The following is an 18207-nucleotide window of genomic DNA, read 5'->3' as shown; positions in this document are numbered from 1 at the left end:
TAAGTCACCTTACGGGATATCGGGCTGAAGGAGAAGGGAGATAAAAAAGTATGGGGAAAGTAGGGTAAAAAAAAAAAAACTAAAAGTAAGGGGTTAGAAGAGTACTGTAAGAGGGGAGGTAGTTTAGCTGCTGGCTAACCTGACTGGGAAACTTGCCTAACTTAGTGTATTTAATTATTGTTATGGATGCAATCTTTCAAGTAGCTGTAGCAACACATACTTTCACTGTCTTTTTTCAGGGAGGTCTTTCAGGGAGCTGGTAGGTAAATTCTTTAGACGGGATTATTTCCCTTGGGCATCAAAACAGGTCACATTCAGGTGGTCAGGTGCAGGGACGTGCAGGAACACAAAGGCTGGTACATATAGAGAGAGAGAAACCGGTAGTGAGGCAAACAGTACAATAGGTAGACAGCACAAGCAAAAAATTTACACAGACACAGTAACATGTACTGACTCAGCAGGAAAATATTCTACTTGTGTGTTAAGACATATTAAGATACCAACTTTTAGCAGATACTGCAAAGGGATTAGAGAGCTCTAAAACTATAATGCATAGCTTAATTCCCTTCTTATCAGGTCCTGTACTGGTTCATTAAGAAGAGTATAGCAGGATGGAGATAAGCTAAGGGGAAGCTAGTAAAAACAGCAATAGTAAATTACGCTACAGAGTTTACTTGTACAGATAGAGCTATTATACGAACAGAGCACAATACTTTAGATGATTATTCTTCACTGGTGGGAAAAAAAAATCAGACAGTCTGCTATATACTAATAATTTGACAAGGGCCCATATATGAGTCGCTAAGAAGGATTAAGCTTTTACAAGGAATACATTGTACTGGTTTTAATAATTATTAACTCAGAGGTAATATGGACATTTAGTCACTATAGTGGGTGTAAAGTAGGTACAACGCGTAATGCTGAAGGCTTGCTAAGTTCTGCCCATAGGACAGAATAGTACCAGAAGGTATTCTCAGCTTTGTGGCAATGGAACCATTTGTAACAGTCCCTTGTGCACTACGCCAATAGGTTCTAGCATATGCAGTACAATAAAGTCTTAAAAAAACGAGTATCTTATTTAATAGACACTAAAAATAAAAATATTAGGAAGTTCTAGTAGTCCCATAAAACATAATTCACAGCTCCGCGGCAGTGGAGCTGCTTGTAATGGTCCCACGTGCACAACTCTGGTTAAGTTTAGCATGTGCGGCAAAAAGAAAGTGTTGAAACAAGTATTTCTCCAGAGAAAAACAATTAACAAAAGGTATACTAGCAGTCCGATAAGATGGAACAGCTTTCACAAATGCTTGAAATAGTCCCACGTGCACAACGCGAATAGGTTTTTTGCTTGTGCGGCAAAATTAAAGTATTGAAAACAATTCTCTCACCTGATAAAACATTTAATAACAAATGCTAGCAGTTATGTAAAAAGAAACAGTTAATACAAATGTTTGTAATAGACCCACGTGCACAACACTGTTAGGTTTTAGCGAGTGCAGCAATATAAAGTATTAACAAACAAGTAACACTCCTGATAAACAATAAAAACAATGAGACATGCTAGTAGTCTTGTAGAAGGAACAGTTTCCACCAATGCACATTGAGTATAAAAGTCAACTTACTGTAGGTGGAAGTGTCGGAGGAGGGTGCACAGCAGCCAGGTACGGAGTGAAAGAAGAAAGATGGCGTCCCCTAGTAAGGGGTATATTTATAAGGTGGGAGAGGATGTTGGGGCAGAGGGGGTGGAGTGATAACCATATACCAGGTAAGGGGCAAAAAGCCGCAAGATAGGCAGCTATAATCTGATATTGGGTGGGAGGAGTTTGAGTATGGGGAAGAGCACAGAGTTGGAGGTAATACAGTAGTTAGGTAACAGGGAGCGCAGTAAAGAGAAAATAGATAATATAGGAGAAGCTAGGTAGGAGAAGAGACAAAGAAGTGATCTGTCGAGAAAGACAATCAGTGAAATATAGAGACTGCAAGTGAGTCTGAAGGTAAGAGGTGTAGGAGAAAGATAAGAGGCTTAGCAAGTATAGATTTAAGGATGTAAGAGGAGTAGACAGATTTAAGATGCCTGAGGGTAAAGAAGATCGGGAAACCAGCGAGTCAAAAGGAAGCTGGGAACTTAGTTGGGGAGATTAGATCAGGAAAAGGTGAAGTAAAGGACAGAAAGCTTAGGGAGCTATGGCAGAGAGAGGATGAAGAAATTAAGGACAGAAAGGTAATATTGGTCAGACACCTTATTTCATTAAATAAGTCACCTTAGGGGATATCAGGCTGAGGGAGAAGGGAGATAAAGTATGGGGAAAGTAGGGTAAAAAAAGCTAAAAGTAAGGGGTTAGAAGAGTGCTGTAAGAGGGAGGTAGTTTGGCTGCTGGCTAACCTGACTGGGAAACTTGCCTAACTTAGTGTATTTAATTACTGTTATGGATACAATGTTTCAAGTAGCTGTAGCAACACATACTTTCACTGTATTTTTTCAGGGAGGTCTTTCAGGGAGCTGGTAGGTAAATTCTTTACACAGAATTATTTCCCTTGGGCATCAAAACAGGGCACATTCAGGTGGTCAGGTGCAGGGACGTGCAGGAACACAAAGGTGTAGGTGAAAGCGTCAGAGCAAGGGTGCCCAGAAGCCAGGTACGGAGTGAAAGAAGAAAGATCATCCATTATCATCCACTTCAGAAGTTTCTGCTTTTTGCCAATCCTGTTTGCTCAAAACTTGCTAAGACTGGATAAAGAGATCCTTTTGTACTGGTCTATACTGCCTTCTTAACCTTTTCTCACCTGTTGCAGTAGATGTTCTTCATTCCACATTGCTGCAGTCCTAACTATTGGGTAGTCCGCTGTCCAGTCGGCCCGAATACCAAAGTATATGGCTGACGTCGGTCAGGGCGCATTAGACTGACGTCAGTACGTCAGGGTACTAATGCGCATGACCGACGTCATATCCTCAGTCTTTTTTGCCGCATGGTCCGATGCAGAAGCAATTTTGCGAGTGCAGGTTGGCGTTCTGAAAGTTTCTGAAGTCAGAGTTTCAGACTGAATCAAAGTTGGCTAAGTACCCCGTTGGGGAATATTTTGGTTTTTCTTGCCTCAGTATTTAACCGGATGTCAGAAAAAGTGAATAACTGTATTTCTTGTGGGAAACAGATACCTCATAGGGATTACCATACTTTGTGTATACCTTGTTTAGGGCCTGAGCACGACGTTGTTGGATGCCGCTCTTGTGCTAGATTTAACAAACGCACTATTAAGAGAAGGTTAGACTGTGCCAGGTTAGTGTTTGGGAAGCGTTGTAATTATAAAATGCCGTCGGATGCTCCGGCGCGTTTCGCTAAAAACGCAAAGATAAAGCAGCAAAGCCTAGGGTGGAGGAACCGACAGTCCCAGACGTCGGTTCTTTGGAAGGCTCAGTGGAGTCGGAGGTTTTGCCAGGTGTCTCTTTGGAGTCTCAGGGAGAGACTTTACTGTTACAGGATGTATCCTCTCAGGAAGTAGGCCAGGCTGAGGGGGCTTCTCAGGTGGCTGTTCTTCCCTCTCTTCCTAAGGTGGTTAGAGCCTCCCCTTCAGTTTCCAAGGCTTCTTTGAGGGGCAGGCCAAGTTTAGCTTCTGTGGGGGTTTCTCCTAGTACTTCAGGATCTTTGCCTAAGAAACATATGCTTAAAATGGCAGAGGATTTGATTACTATGATTAGGGTTCTATGCCCCTCCTGATAAGAGGCCTAGGGTGGAACCTGAGTTTGAGAGTTTTGAGCAATGCTCGAGGCTTGAGTCTTCGGCTGAAGACTTGCAGGAGTACCCTCCTTATTCTGATTCTGATGTGGATGATTCTACTCCTTCTGCTTCTCCTCCTGAGGATTTTTCATTTTCAGAGACTCTGCATTCCATGAGGGAGCATTTTAAATGGGAAGGTCAAGATTTCTCTGATTCCAGGAAAAGGCTTAGGGAATTCTTGTTTTACCCCAGCATAGGCCTTTAGCTATACCTCCTGTTTTGAATGTGGTGGAAGATGTGTTTGCAGAGGCTTCCCTGAATCCTGATTCTTTGCCTCCTGCCCCAGTTAAACCGGATAGGTATTATAGGGTGCCTGAAGCTCATAAGTATCTTTTAAGAGTCCTAGGGCAGACCCAGAAACTGTTTCTCAGGGGCCTAAAGGTGTGAAGGCCTCAGTTGTTAAAAATCCTGTCCCTCCTGATAGAGGCAAGGGCTTTGGATAGATGGGGAAAGAAAGTGTATACTTCTTCCACTTTAGCCATGAGGGCGTTGAATTGTCAGTTTCACATGTTAAAATATCAGAATTATCTTCTTTCACAGTTGAAATCTAAGGTGGATGCTCTGGCTGAAGGTATTGAGTGTAAAGAGTTGCAGGATTTAGTTCATGTGTCTGAACAGGTGGGTAAATATTCCTTGCAGTGTGGTTTTGATGCTGTGCAGGCCTCCTCCAGGGTGGCTGCCACTGGTTCTGTTCTTCGTAGGCACGCCTGGCTGAGAGATCAGAATTTAGCTGAGCATGTTAAGACAAGGATTTTGGATGCTCCTTTACAGTCTGATGTGTTGTTTGGTTCGCCTGTGGAAGCAGTTTTGAAGAAAATGGAGGACAAGGCTAAGTCTATGCAAACTGTTAAAGATTTTTGCAGGTGCAGCCTCCAAGTTTAGTAGAAATTGGCCTACTAAGGGATGGACTTATCCTGCTTATGATTCCCAGTCTAGGGGTAGGTCTAGACGTGGTAGGGGCAGAGCTCAGGGTTCTTTTAGGCCTAGGACAGGGAGTTCCCCTGCTCAGACTTCTGGTGAGGGCAGGGGTCAGTCCTTCGTAAGCAGACCCAATGACCTACCTTTTCAGCTGCCAGTACATTCTCGCCTGGCAGCACCTTTGGGAGGAAGGCTGTCTCTTTTCAAAGAAAATTGGGATTTAATTACCCAAGACAGATGGGTTCTGGATATTATTCACCACGGTTACAGGTTTTATTTCCATACCTTGCCTCCTTTCAAAGGCATGCCAGACATTCCTCCTCTTCAAAGGACAGAGGCTCACAAGCAAATTTCTCTGTTGCTCCAAATAGGGGCCATTCAGTCAGTTCCTGTGCCGGAAAGGGGCCTAGGATTTTATTCTCGCCTGTTCCTGGTACCAAAGAAGGGGAACACGTGGAGACCTATTCTGGATTTATCTATCCTCAACACTTATCTGGACATTCCCAAGTTCAAAATGTTGACGTTACAACAGCTTTTACCTCTGCTGGGCAAAGATCACTGGATGGTAACTTTAGATCTCAAGGAAGCTTACCTTCATGTGCCAATCAGACTAAGTTGCAGGAAGTATCTGCGTTTTCGAGCTGGAAATTTTCATTATCAGTTCTCTGCATTGCCCTTTGGCTTATCTACTGCGCCCAGAGTATTCACAAAGGTTCTGGCTCCAGTGATAGCTTACTTCAGGCTAAAAGGAATCCAAATCTATCCTTACTTGGACGACTGCCTGATTCTGGCTCAAGAAAAAGAAGATCTTCTACAGCATCTGGAATATGTCATAGCAGTGCTAAGATGCCTAGGGTATTCTGTGAACGAAATAAAGTCCAGTCTAGTACCCTCTCAAGACATGTGCTTTCTGGGTGTGAGATTGAATACAGCAGCCCAGATGGCCTTTTTAACCCCGGACAAACAAAAGAATCTTTCCAGTTACTTCCATCATCTATCTCTTCAGTCCGGGCTGACTGCAAGGACAGTCCTTCAAGCCTTAGGGTTCATGGCATCTTGTATTCTGGTGCTTCCCAATGCCAAACTGCATATGAGGAAGCTACAATGGTATCTCAAAAATCTGTGGACGCAGCACTGCCAGGATTTGGACACTGTCATTCAAATAATACCTTGCATTCAAAAGGAATTTTTGTGGTGGGCTCAGGAATGTCACCTAAACAAGGGACTCTCTGTGACCCGGCCAGAGGCAAGTCAGATTCTAACGACAGATGCCTCAGATGTTGCTTGGGAGCTCATCTAAATGGAAAGTGGATACAAGACAAGTGGCCTGCCAGACTACAGCATCTACATATCAACATGAAAGAGATGTTAGCAGTTCAGTTTGCATTAATTGCTTTCAAGGAGTTACTTCTTCCAGGGCAGGTGTTGATTCTAACAGACAACACAACTGTCATGTGGTACATCAACAAACAAGGGGAACACATTCTTACCCATTGTGCAGACAAGCAATGATTTTATGGGAGACTGCGCTCAGTCTGCAACTAACTCTTCAGGCAAGGTTTCTGCCGGAGCACAGAACTCCTTAGCAGATGTATTAAGCAGACAAATCATGGATCCCCACGAGTGGAAACTGGATCTTCATGTATTTCAAAATTGACAGTGTCATGGGGAACTCCAGACATAGATCTGTTCGCTTCTCCACTAAACCACCAGCTGCCAAAGTTTTGCACGAAGGGATTTCATCACACAGCTTGGAAAGTGGATGCTCTTTCTTTCAGTTGGAAAAATCTTCATGTGTATGCCTTTCCACCTCTGCCTCTTCTTCCAAAGGTGCTTCTAAAGGTCAGGCAAGACAAGCCAAGGATGATTTTAATAGCTCCAGATTGGCCTCGGCAGCACTGGTACCCATTACTGAGGAGTCTGGTAAGGAAGCCTCCATGGCCTTTACCCTTGATTCCACACCTGTTGTCTCAGAGGGACGGTCATCTGCTCAATGTCAAGCTTCACTCTCTACATCTAACAGCCTGGCATATTCTGTTTTGAAAGACAGCAGGTCTCAGCTTCCTCAACAAGTTTTAAATGTAATTATGGAAGCCAGAAGACCTAGTACAAGGAAAGTGTACGCAGAAAAATGGAAGAGATTTTTGTTTTGGAGTGCAGCAAACAATTTGGAGATTACTGAGCCAAATTTGAGTGTGGCTCTTCAATATCTTACTGAGTTACTGGACAAAGGTTTGTCTTTCTCTTCCATTAAGATTCATGCTGCAGCAATTTCAGCTCACTATGATTGTGACCCACCATTGTTTTCGCATCCTCTGTTCAAGCAATTTCTTAGAGTGGCAAAGAATATAAGACCCCCACGTAGAGCTCCTACTCCTGCTTGGGATCTCAATTTTGTGTTGGAGAAACTTACTCTACAACCTTTTGAGCCTGCGGCTACTGCTGACTTGAAATACTTGTCATGGAAGACTGCTTTTTTGTTGGCCATTACTTCTGCACGAAGGGTTTCTGAGTTGCAGGCCCTTATGGCAGTGGAGCCTTTTTTGATTTTTCATAAGGATAGGGTATCTTTACGTACTAATCCTTCCTTTATGCCTAAGGTGGTTTCTAGTGTGGCTTTAAACCAAACTATTCATTTGCCTACCTTTTATGCAGATCCCCAAAATAAAGGGAAAAAGATTTTGCACACTTTAGATGTACACAGGCTATTGCGTTATTATTTGAGCAGGACTAAGGATTTTAGGCAGTCTCAGCAGTTGTTTGTTTCTTTTGCTTTGAGTTCAAAGGGCAAGCCTGTGTCAAAACAAACTATTTCTAGGTGGATTGGGTGTTGCATTACATTTTGTTATTCCCATCATGGCAAGGAGATTCCAGCTGGGATTAGGCCTCATTCCACTAGGGCTACTGCCACTTCCACAGCATTTCTAAGGGGGGTGGCAACTAAGGATATTTTGGAGGCAGCTACTTGGAGTTCAGTGCATACTTTCTCTAAGCATTATCACCTTCCTCTCTACTCTAAGTCTAGGGCTGGTTTTGCCACAGCTATTTTGCAAGGCATGTTGTCAGTTCCTGCTTCCTTATGATTTGCCAGCCTCCCTTACCTCTGCTTTGGGATTCTACCCAATAGTTAGGACTGCAGCAATGTGGAATGAAGAACATAGTACAGTTTTGTACCTACCATAAATGTAGATGTTCGAGGATCCACATTGCTGCAGTCCAATTTACCCTCCCTCCTTCCCGTCTGTGTTTAGGGGTGGTTGTGTAGGTGAGGTTATATTCTGCTAATTGTGTATATATTGTATATATCTTTTTTGGTGCAGGTATTTTGGGAGTTTTTGGTTTTTGGCCTTATCTTTTCAGGGTCTTCTGACATCTGGGGCAAGAAAAGACTGAGGATATGACGTCGGTCATGCGCATTAGTACCCTGACGTACTGACGTCAGTCTAATGCGCCCTGACCGACGTCAGCCATATACTTTGGTATTCGGGCCGACTGGACAGCGGACTACCCAATAGTTAGGACTGCAGCAATGTGGATCCTCGAACATCTACATTTATGGTAGGTACAAAACTGTACTTTTTTTATTAGCATCCTGTAAACCCCTTAATGCTGACTCTTTTTTTCCTTTTAAATGCTTCAGTGTACCAAGAATAAAATACTGCCAATTGTTCCCCACTTACTTTGTTTTTCTTGTCTTCCAAAATACCTTTCAATTTCATTAATTTAACCCTGTCACAAGTTCCATTTAATGGAAATACCCCACCAGAGCATTTTTTAGTAAGCTGAAACCACTCATGCAAATAACTTTCTTTACCATAATTATGGTACATAAAATATGCAGGTGTTTCCTTTTCAGGGATTTGATGCTGCTTGCTTATCTTTGTTCCTTTTTTTTTTTTTTTTTAAGACTTGCCTTATAATTTCTGGATCCTGGCAATTCAGATTAAATAAAATAGCTACATCAATTCACATGCCATTCAGGGAGGTAAGGGTAGGGATTCTGTTGTTATGCAATGACAGAGGAGAGGTTTCGATCAGCCTTTTCCCACAGCACCCATTTGCTTTTGTTCCGTCACAAGCTCAAAAGTTTACAGCTCCGGCATTATGATTGGGAAAACTGGGCAGATAGGTACTGTGTCCAGAACCGGCCACTCTTTCAGACCTTCTGAGGATGCTTCCACACAGACGCACCTAGATTTAATTTAACACACACACACTTGCGTCCCAGCATGCTGTAGGCTCATGAATTTGATTTAACTTTTTCTCTGTCTTCAGTCATACATTTCACAGCAACAGAGACATCAGTCGCACATTAAACAACACAAAGCAACAGTCATGCCTATTACCTTTTGTCCTGTGGGTACTGCCCTCAACACAAGGCACATTATTGTGTTAAATTCCCTTTTGTTGTATGCGCATACACATTAGTAGACCTTTTCTTATTCCCTGTGGGATCCTTCCACTGTTACTTTACGTATGTCTAATAAGCAAATTTTTGTCAGTCCACAAGGCAGCAAACACCACATACCTAACAAGTAACCTAGTTATTTAACAAAAACAGTAAACTTCATGTACTTAAAAAGCAAAGTGAATCATTCAGCAAAATAGTGCACAATATATACTTAAGCAAATTCATTTAACAACATACTTTTTCCACTTTTACTTTTAACTGCAGTTTTCTAAAAGAGAGAGGAAAGAGAAATAATTCCACAAATCATTTTTTCCGTTTCTAGCCTAATATGTTTGCACACACTGAATAGTTAAGTATCCAAATCTCTGACTGTGCCATACAAAACAGTGTGGAATTTACGGAAGAACTTTCTGTGCTGGGCCTTTATAATTAATTCCACACTGCTTTGCAGCAGTACCAAAGTTTAGATAGTTGAGATGCAAGTCACGGCACCAAAATGTTATGGTGCCGTCAAAATATACATAATTAACAATGATTTATTTTTGGTCATGAGTCAAGAATAACAGTTCATGATGTGCAAAACATTTTCCTGTTTATTTCAGTCTGACAAATCACAGCACTGGGAGAATACCTTTACAAAGTTTTCAAATCAGTCTCACCAAGTACCAAAAACATACAGTTCATATACTGTTTAACAGTAACATGGATGCAGAATGCTGACATTTCATATTAGTTAACAAATAGGGTCAGTGCAGACCCTCATGCTTCTCACATAATGCTGCACGTGAACCATTAACAACCATGTTATTTTTTTAATATTGTTCTAAAACTACAAGCCACCTGGCCTAGCAACCTGTCTTGCTTTTCGACCTTGTATTTTTCAGTACCAGTACATGCTTTATCCCCAACAATTTTGTAAGTACTCATCCCCCAACGTAGAGAGGCCGGAGCTCACATAAAACAAAATCTCTTCTACATTGTTTTCTTCCAGAACCAGATTCTGTTGATCATAGTAACGCCCCTTAACCTCTTCAGCACCTTTTTTTTTTTTTTTTTTTTACCTTCAGTCATCTGTTAATACACTTATAGCTTGCTATTAGAATGCAATTGCAAAACACTTGAAAACTACAATTTGGGTAACAGTGATTTGCATAATCATGCATTTGTATTGCATATTGTTTTTAACATTAACATTTTGTTTTACTCGTTTGTGAAGAAACTAAGTTAATATGCATTTTTTGTGAAGAATATTCATGAGAAATACATTTTCTCTAACAGTTTCTGATAAAAGAAAGAGATTCCTCTTTTCCTGAACATATTCAATAGTCTGAATCTGAACAGGAAAATGCAGGGATGGGTACATTTTTTTCTCTCAAATTTCTGATTCAAGCTCGGGGGAGAACTCAGTTTCTGATTCTTCCTGTGGGTGGGATCTCTTTCTCTGAGACTACTGTTAAGGCTTCTCAGTTCCTTGAAAATGCTATGAGTTGTTGCAGAAGGATTTTTCAGAACCCACACACATTCCTCCTGTTCTGTCTGCTTTAGAAGATGTGTGTATTACTGCCTGCAATTTTCCTTATAGTCAGCCAGCAGCCCCTAGAAAGTCAAATAGTATGTAAAAAGTTCCTCAGTCTTTAACGTTGTATACATTATTCCCAAAGCTGACCCAGCAGCTATAGCTTTAGTTGATCCCACAGCTGCTAAGCACTTGGTTAATTCCAATCCTACCCTTTCTGATAAGGATGGGAAAATTGATAGGTTTGGGGCAAAAGAGTATATTTCTACAACTTTGATTTTTTTCAGACTTTTCAGTTGTTGGGCTCATATGTTTATTTTGACAAATTGTGAAAATATGAGGAATGTTTTATCCGCAGTTTCTTCACATGAGAGCAATCTGCTTTGAATAATTTAATTTATTCTGTTGCACAGGTCACTACTTGTTGCTTACTTTGTGTGTATTACTCTGTTGATACTTCTTCCAAGGGTATGGCCACTGGTACTGTTTTGTGGAAGCTTGCATGACTGCATTCTCAGAACCTCCCAAATGATAAAAATGAGATTTTAAATTATCTCTCTGATAGAGATTTAGTGATTGGCCCCTCTCCTGCAGAAGTGATCATAAAGTGTGATGAAATACAATATTTTAATCCTGTTATATCTGTTTCTTTATGGTCTGATGAAGCAGAAGTGCCACGGAAGTGCTCACCTGTTTTTATTCAATATTTTATTGTTTTTTGGTATTAACGTTTGTCAGTATCCACTACAGCCTGGTGGACGTCTTTTTATTTTATGTTTTGCATTTTTGGATTTGTTTGTTGGTCCTGTAAGGCATTTCATTACTGCTGTAATATTAAAGATGTCTGTGACATTTAGAAAAAAGTCAGAAAATATTTTTTTTTCTTGCAATTCTTGTAAATATCAGCACATTTACCAAAGTGTAGGGGAAGGGGTTGTCAATTCATCTTGGACTGCAAAAAGGTACTTTGAACAAAAGCCTGCAGTTTAGCAACTGTTTTGGTTGCAACTATATAATTCCTTAATATACTATAAAACAAGCTCCGAGATGCACACAGATTAGGGCCATTCAAGAAATGAAAGAAGCAGTCCTGTTGCACTGTATAAGATGACAGCAACTGAGACTAATCCCATTGTATGTCAATGGACTTGGGAATACACCACTACTTCCTTTTGTCTAGCATGACTCGTATAAAGCAGACTTGAAATGGATTATGGGAAAGAGAAGGGCTTGAAGAAAAATGTTGAAATGTCAAGCCCCATTGGCCGCCATTTTGAGAAAACATATTAAAATTCTTTAAGAATCAGAGTGATTTTGAGGTGTTTAACTCTGAAAACAGAGACAGAGTGAAAAAAATAGATTTTTTGTAGTTTTAAGGTGGAGTTTACTTTTAATTCCTTTTAGGCACCTGTTTCCTGAGGATGTGCAGCAGGTACTAATGCAGGTAAGAAAGCCTGCTGCTAGAAAATCATATATTAGTAAATGGAAACTTTTTTAGTTGGTGCCAGTAGCATAACCAGTACCCATTCAGGGCTAGGTGTTCTCTAGTTACTGTCCTATGGCCTCTTAGTTCTCTGTCAAGATTCATTTATCGGCCATTTCAATATGTTAGACCGTGGATCCTCCTCTTCCAGTGCGGTCTTGTGTCAACATTTTCTTGAAAGGGGTTTTGCATCTAAGAGGCCTTCAGGTAAATTGGTGTGCCCACCTTGGGATCCTAGTTTTGTGTTTGAGAAACTAATGCTTGCTCCATTTGAACCAGCTAAACTACATGACTTGAGGTTTTTAACATGGAAAATAGTTTTACTGATTGCTATTATGACCTGACCAATGCAAGAGGGGCGTCTGAGTTGCAAGCTGTTACGGGGAGTCCATCCTATCTCATTTTCCCTAGGGGAGAGGGTTTCTTTGAGAACTAATCTTTTTATGCCTAAGGTGGTATCAGAGTTTATTTTAAGCCAGTCTATCCATATCCCCCTTTTCTTTCTTGAACCTAAAAATGAGGGAGAAAGGATACTCCTTACCTTGGATGTTCACAGACAACTTGGGTGTTATCGTGACAGAACTAAATCTTTCTGATATTCGGATCAGTTGTTCATTTCTTATGAAGGTAAGAAGGCACAACCTGTGTCAAAATGGACTATTTTCAAATGGTTGTCTAAGGTTATTACCTTTTGCTATACTCACCATAATAAAACTATTCTAGGCATCATCTATGGCATTTTGGAAAGGGTTTCTAGAAGTATTCTAGAAGCTGCTACTTGGTCCTCTGTACATACCTTTATGAAGCACCAAAAGCTTGATTCCTTCTCTAGGCCCTGATCAAGCTTTGCTAGGACTATTCTGCAATGGCTCCTGGACTCTACTCCTTCCACCTCCAATATGTAGTTAGCTAAGGTAATTTACCCGTATAACTAAAGCTACAGCAGCAGTGATCAATGTGATGAGCATAACACAGATGTGTAACTTAAGCTTACCATAACAGATGTTTGAATGATCATTGCTGCAGTAGCCAGACCCCCCCCCCCTTTTTTTTGGTGTTTTTTTTTATGCCAGGTTGTTGACCTTTATTTTTTGTTCCTAGCATTTTCTTCAGGGTTCAACCTTCCTCCCTCTCTCTGCTAGCAGAATGGCTCTGAAGGGCTTTGTGACAAAATTTGTTTTTTTTATAGTCAGCTCAGCTTGAGCTGTCTGAGCGCATGGAAGGTGCCTTGAAGCTTTAGAAGCTGTCAGTCTGTTAATATGCTTGGCAGGATGTAGCTGATATAGCTAAGGCTACTGCAGCAGGGATCATTTGAACATCTACTGTTATGCTAAGTTTAACTTGCACAACTGTACTTTCCAGACACCCTTGCAGGCACGCTTGGAGAACAGATACATTCTCGTTCCCTTGGACCAGGAATATTACTGTATGCATTTCTACCTTTTCTGAAGATTTACAAGATACTTCTGAAGATTCAGAAATAAATGCCAAAGATTATTGTGGTGACCCTGTGTTAGCTTAGACAATCTGAGTTCTCCTTTTTTAATGGTATAGCCGAAGGACAACTACCACAGACTTCCTCACACATTGAATCTGCTCACACAGTCTCAGGGCAACTGGTGCACCCTAATTTGGCGAAACATTATCTGTCAGTTTGGATGATTCAGTCTGAACTCTGTTTAGACACTTGTTTCATGAGCATGTGCAGCAGGTATTAGAGAGCAGAAAACCTGCTATTAGAAAATGTTATTTTTGGGAAAATGGAACAGGTTTTCTAAGTGATGCCTTAATGGAAACAGCAGGTTAATTGAGGTCAATAATCCATCTGGTTTTAAAATATTTGTGTGAGCTACTTCAGGATAATTTATTGTAAGAGTCCATTAAGGTGTATTTAGTGGCCATATCTGCTTGTCTACCTATGGATTCCCCTCTTTCTTTTCTTTTGGTAAAAGTGTTCATGAAAGGAGTTTTGCATATGAGACTCCCACACAAACAAATTCCTATTTTGTAGAATCTCAACAGTGCTCTTAAAAATTGACCTTACCAGCTTTCAAACCAGAAGCTCAAGCTGATCTGAAATTTTTAATGTGCAAAACTGTTTTACCTATTACTCTTGACACCTGCAAGGTAATTTTGAGTTACAAGCTCTTTTGGTGGACCACCTTACCTGATTTTCCACTGGGTTAAGGTTGTGTTATGCACTAATCCTTCTTTCATATCAAAAGAGGTCTCAGAATTCACACTCATTCTATTAATGTCCCCATTTTCCTTCTAGAACTTAAAAGTAAGGGATACAGGATATTTCATATCTTGGGTTTCCATCAGCAGCTCAGATACTACCTTAATAAAATGAAAACCCTTCAGGAAGGTGAAAAGTCTTTTTTTTATCTACTTCAGAGGCAAAGCAAGGTGTCTGTCTATAAGCAAACCACTGCACATTGTTCTCTGAATTTTTTGTTGCACTCACCATGGTAAGGAGAATCCAGGCAAAGTAAATGTTTATTCCATCATGCTTTTCCTCTTCAGTCGCATATTGGAAAGGAGGGGACTTGAAGTATTGTAGAGGCAGTACCTTGGTCTTCTGTCCATTCCTTTATAAAGCACTGCAAACCTGATGCCTTTTCTAAATCCAGAGTAGGCTTCACAAGGATTGTTCTTCAGGTGCTCGTGGACTCTTATCCTTCCCGTCAGGTTGGGTAAGCTTTCAGAATCTACCCATATGCCAGTAAGGCAGTGTGTTGAATGTAGTACAGTGGCGCAAGTCCTGCTTACCTCTAACAGTAGATGTTGTTAGAGCACAGTGCCATACTGGCAGTACCCTCCCACCACCCCCTTTTTGTTGGGAAAAAAAAAAAAATATATATATATATATATATATATATATATATATAGTATGTTGGAGTTGCCAGTGAGTTTTTTGTCAACTGTGTGTGTGGCTTGGAACTGTGGGTGTTCGCAAAATTTGTGTTTTCATCTTTCTTCTGTACCATAGAAAACTGGAAGTGTCCTGTGTGTGGGTTTGAAGGGCTGTCCTGGTTCTGCTAGATGTTTGGTTCTTCACACCCACAGGCAGTGAAATGAGCTTTGGGCTTTGATAGATTGCCAGTGGGAGGGTACCAGGGCACTGCTACCCATATGCCAGTAAGGCAGTATATTCTCTAAAGATCTGCTGTTACAGCTAAGTATGACTTGTGCAACTATACTTATTTCACAGCTTTGTATGCAATCATAAGTAAATGTTTTGCTAAGCAAGTAAAGCATGTTGAAAAAAAAGTCATGTTTTATTTTCATGAATTGGGTAAAATACATTATAAAGCTGTAAAGCCAGTGTTCACTGACCAAAACAGTGTAATTTAGTTGCACATAGAGAGAGTACTAAATAGCAAAGTCAGGATGACTCTAAAAAAAGATTTTAGATTCATTTGGTTGCCCTTCCTGATTAAAGGTAAGTAAAATAAACTACTATTCTAGAATCCGATACTACTTAACCGAATGCCCTTATTACATTTTTTTTCATATCTCACTTGTTAACTTTCTCTCCTCCAGGTAGTACATGACTTTTTGTTCTCCCTGAAGGAAACACCAGAAAAGTTTCAAATTGTGGCCAACTTTCCACGTCGTGTGCTGCCCTGCCTTGCAACAAAGGAACAGCCAATCCCACCAACGTTGAAAGAAGCTGGATTAAACCGTTCTGAAGTTCTGTTTGTTCAAGACCTCTCAGATGACTGACATTCTACATCTAAAGAGAGTATGCACAACTCCCCCCCCCACCCACCCAAAAAAAAAAAAAAAAAGAAAATGTGTCCTTGAAAGATATTTTTTTGGTGTTAAGTGACCACTGCACAAAGTAAGGGATCATAGAATTGATCTTGCCTGTTTGGCTCAGCTTCATCCTGTTGCTATTGTTGGAAAACTACATGTACAATTCAAAAATGTATTGCATATTGAGACTTGTATGGAAAAAGTTGTTTTTGGAACAAAAAATAATGCTTTTTAAAGCCTCTCCTATCCCCAAAATGCAGATGTAGCAGCACCAGGAAGAACTGAACCCAAGACCAGCAATTTCAGTAACATTCTGCGTAGTGTGGAGAACATTGGATACATAAAATGAAGAATGGAAGGAATACCATTTCCCTTGTGTTAATGTATTCAGATATATATTATATATTTTTTATTTGCTCAGAAAGACCAAAGGTGTTTGGGGAGGGACTGGGACAGTTTCAGACATCGGAGAAAACTAAGACTGGTTTTAAGTTCTTATTCTCAACCACAGTGGCATCTTTGCTGATATTTCAAGCCACTTTAGTGTAACCACGTCAGCCTGTAGTGTGCCTGTGTCAGATGCCTGTTTCACCATTTTATTATACAGATGGGACTGGTTGTATTCAAAGATGTAATTTATTCCAGCAAATATAAATTAAACATTTTAGAATTTTGTCTAAGTGTAGCACTTTTATGGATGGATTGGGTAAATGGTATATTTCCTGATTTACCAGCTAGCCTAGAGTTTTTCCCTTTGTAGTCAGTTATACTTGGATCTATTATCCCATTTTTTTCTCTTAATTTGTTCTGCGGAGTGCAAGATCTCTTTTTAAAAGTACTAACATTTTTTTGTATAGTTCTGTATACATTTTAGTTTTTCACTGTTCATTCACAGCTGTGGTTATTCACGTTGGGGAAATTTCCAAGAACCAGGTGTCTGGAGAGGTTTATCAGTATTCATATCTGTATGAATTTGTGTTACCAAATTTCCAAGAAATTGGTTCTCTAAAGATGTTTGTCATCATTGGTTGGCACTAGTCTTGGACACTTAATTACATTTTCTTCACCCAATTGCCAGCCTCAGCACAGTTTATTTAGTATTTTTTGCAGTATATGTTGTTATTTTCATTCCCAGGAATTCTGTAGTAGCACTTTTAGCTGTGGCAGCCAGATGTAGGGTTGTGGGAATACTGTGTAAATTAAGCTAAATAGTTGAGAAAATAGACAGAGAATGCTATATATATATATATAGACAAGCAAAAGCCACCATAACTGTTCCAAGTCATGAAAAGCAATGTGTTCTGTAGTTGTCATTAGATCTTAAAATCTTAAGTAATTTTGAATTTATGCTGCTTATGTATACTTTTTAGTAATGTTAGCTTTGCCAATCCGTCCCTATGAACTGCTCTTAGCAGTTTGACAGCAATTTTGATTTTAATGTTTTGGGTGTTTGTGAGGTAAAGTGGTTAAAACAGTTATTTCTGTTTTGGAACCTGTTTTACAGACACAGGAGAACCATTTTTCTGAATTTCCATATTGGAAGGTTCTTTATCAATTTTTGTATTTTTTAATCATCAGTAAGAATAAAAAGAGAAGTCATACATGGTCCAAAATGTCTGGGAGCTATAGAGTCAGTAGTCTGTTAAGAATCACAGTGCAACTCAAGCTTCATTCATTCTCAGGTAGCTGTTTTCTGTTCAAGATCTTGTGGAAGCTGGAGCTTATCTTAAGAAAAGGTACAAAAAGAAGAACTTATAATGGAGAGATGTAAGTCTCTCTTGATGCACACACTTTGGGCAGTTTAAAAGGTCAGCAGTTCACCTATCAGCATGCATTTTCTTTAGTGGAAAGTAACTTGGGGACTCTGGCAAATTCCTGCACAGACAGAGTAATATGCGTCTGTCTGTGGGAGGCATTGCATCTAGAAACTGAACCAGGGACCTAAGCATTGTTGGTTAGTGCCTTTGCTGCCCCAACTTGGTCTTTCAGCTACTGAAAATTGTGCAGGGATTAAATCAAACTGCATGGCCAGTCTGTGCAAATGGATAAAAGCATGAAGTGAAACAAAGCATTTTTATTGTGGTTTCTCATCTGTCAAAAGATGAGTGTCATGTGAATGTGTTTTTCTGTATATGTTTCTTGTGCCTGGAGGCCATTAGTGTTCCCATCGACTATAGGCCTATTTTTTTCCAGTTAGTATGAGGTCTATCAGTGGACACCATCAGTCCAAATAACCATCAGGAACATGTGTACTAATCCTAATTATCCCTGCATCAGCCCTAAGAAGTGTGGTTGCAGTGTTGGTCTCAATTAATGTTCAAGCCCAGCTACAGCATGCTTCCTG

General features: G+C 40.2%; 1 protein-coding gene across 1 annotated transcript in view; it reads left to right on the top strand.

The window, feature by feature from the left end:
- Window positions 1-16538, top strand: part of FAF2 (Fas associated factor family member 2) — a 2444504-nt gene extending 2427966 nt beyond the window's left edge. The window contains exon 11 of the mRNA XM_044069362.1: window positions 15648-16538. Coding sequence (XP_043925297.1) covers window positions 15648-15830 — 183 coding nt within the window. The 3' untranslated portion in view covers window positions 15831-16538. The remainder of the gene's footprint in view (window positions 1-15647) is intronic.
- The last annotated feature ends 1669 nt before the right edge of the window (window positions 16539-18207 follow it).

This window comes from Protopterus annectens, chromosome 4.part0, assembly GCF_019279795.1.
Source record: "Protopterus annectens isolate FY-2018-M chromosome 4.part0, PAN1.0, whole genome shotgun sequence".
Classification (NCBI taxonomy): Eukaryota; Metazoa; Chordata; order Ceratodontiformes; family Protopteridae; genus Protopterus; species Protopterus annectens.
The sequence above is the reverse complement of the archived record's forward strand: the minus strand, read 5'-3'. Positions and strand labels throughout refer to the sequence as shown.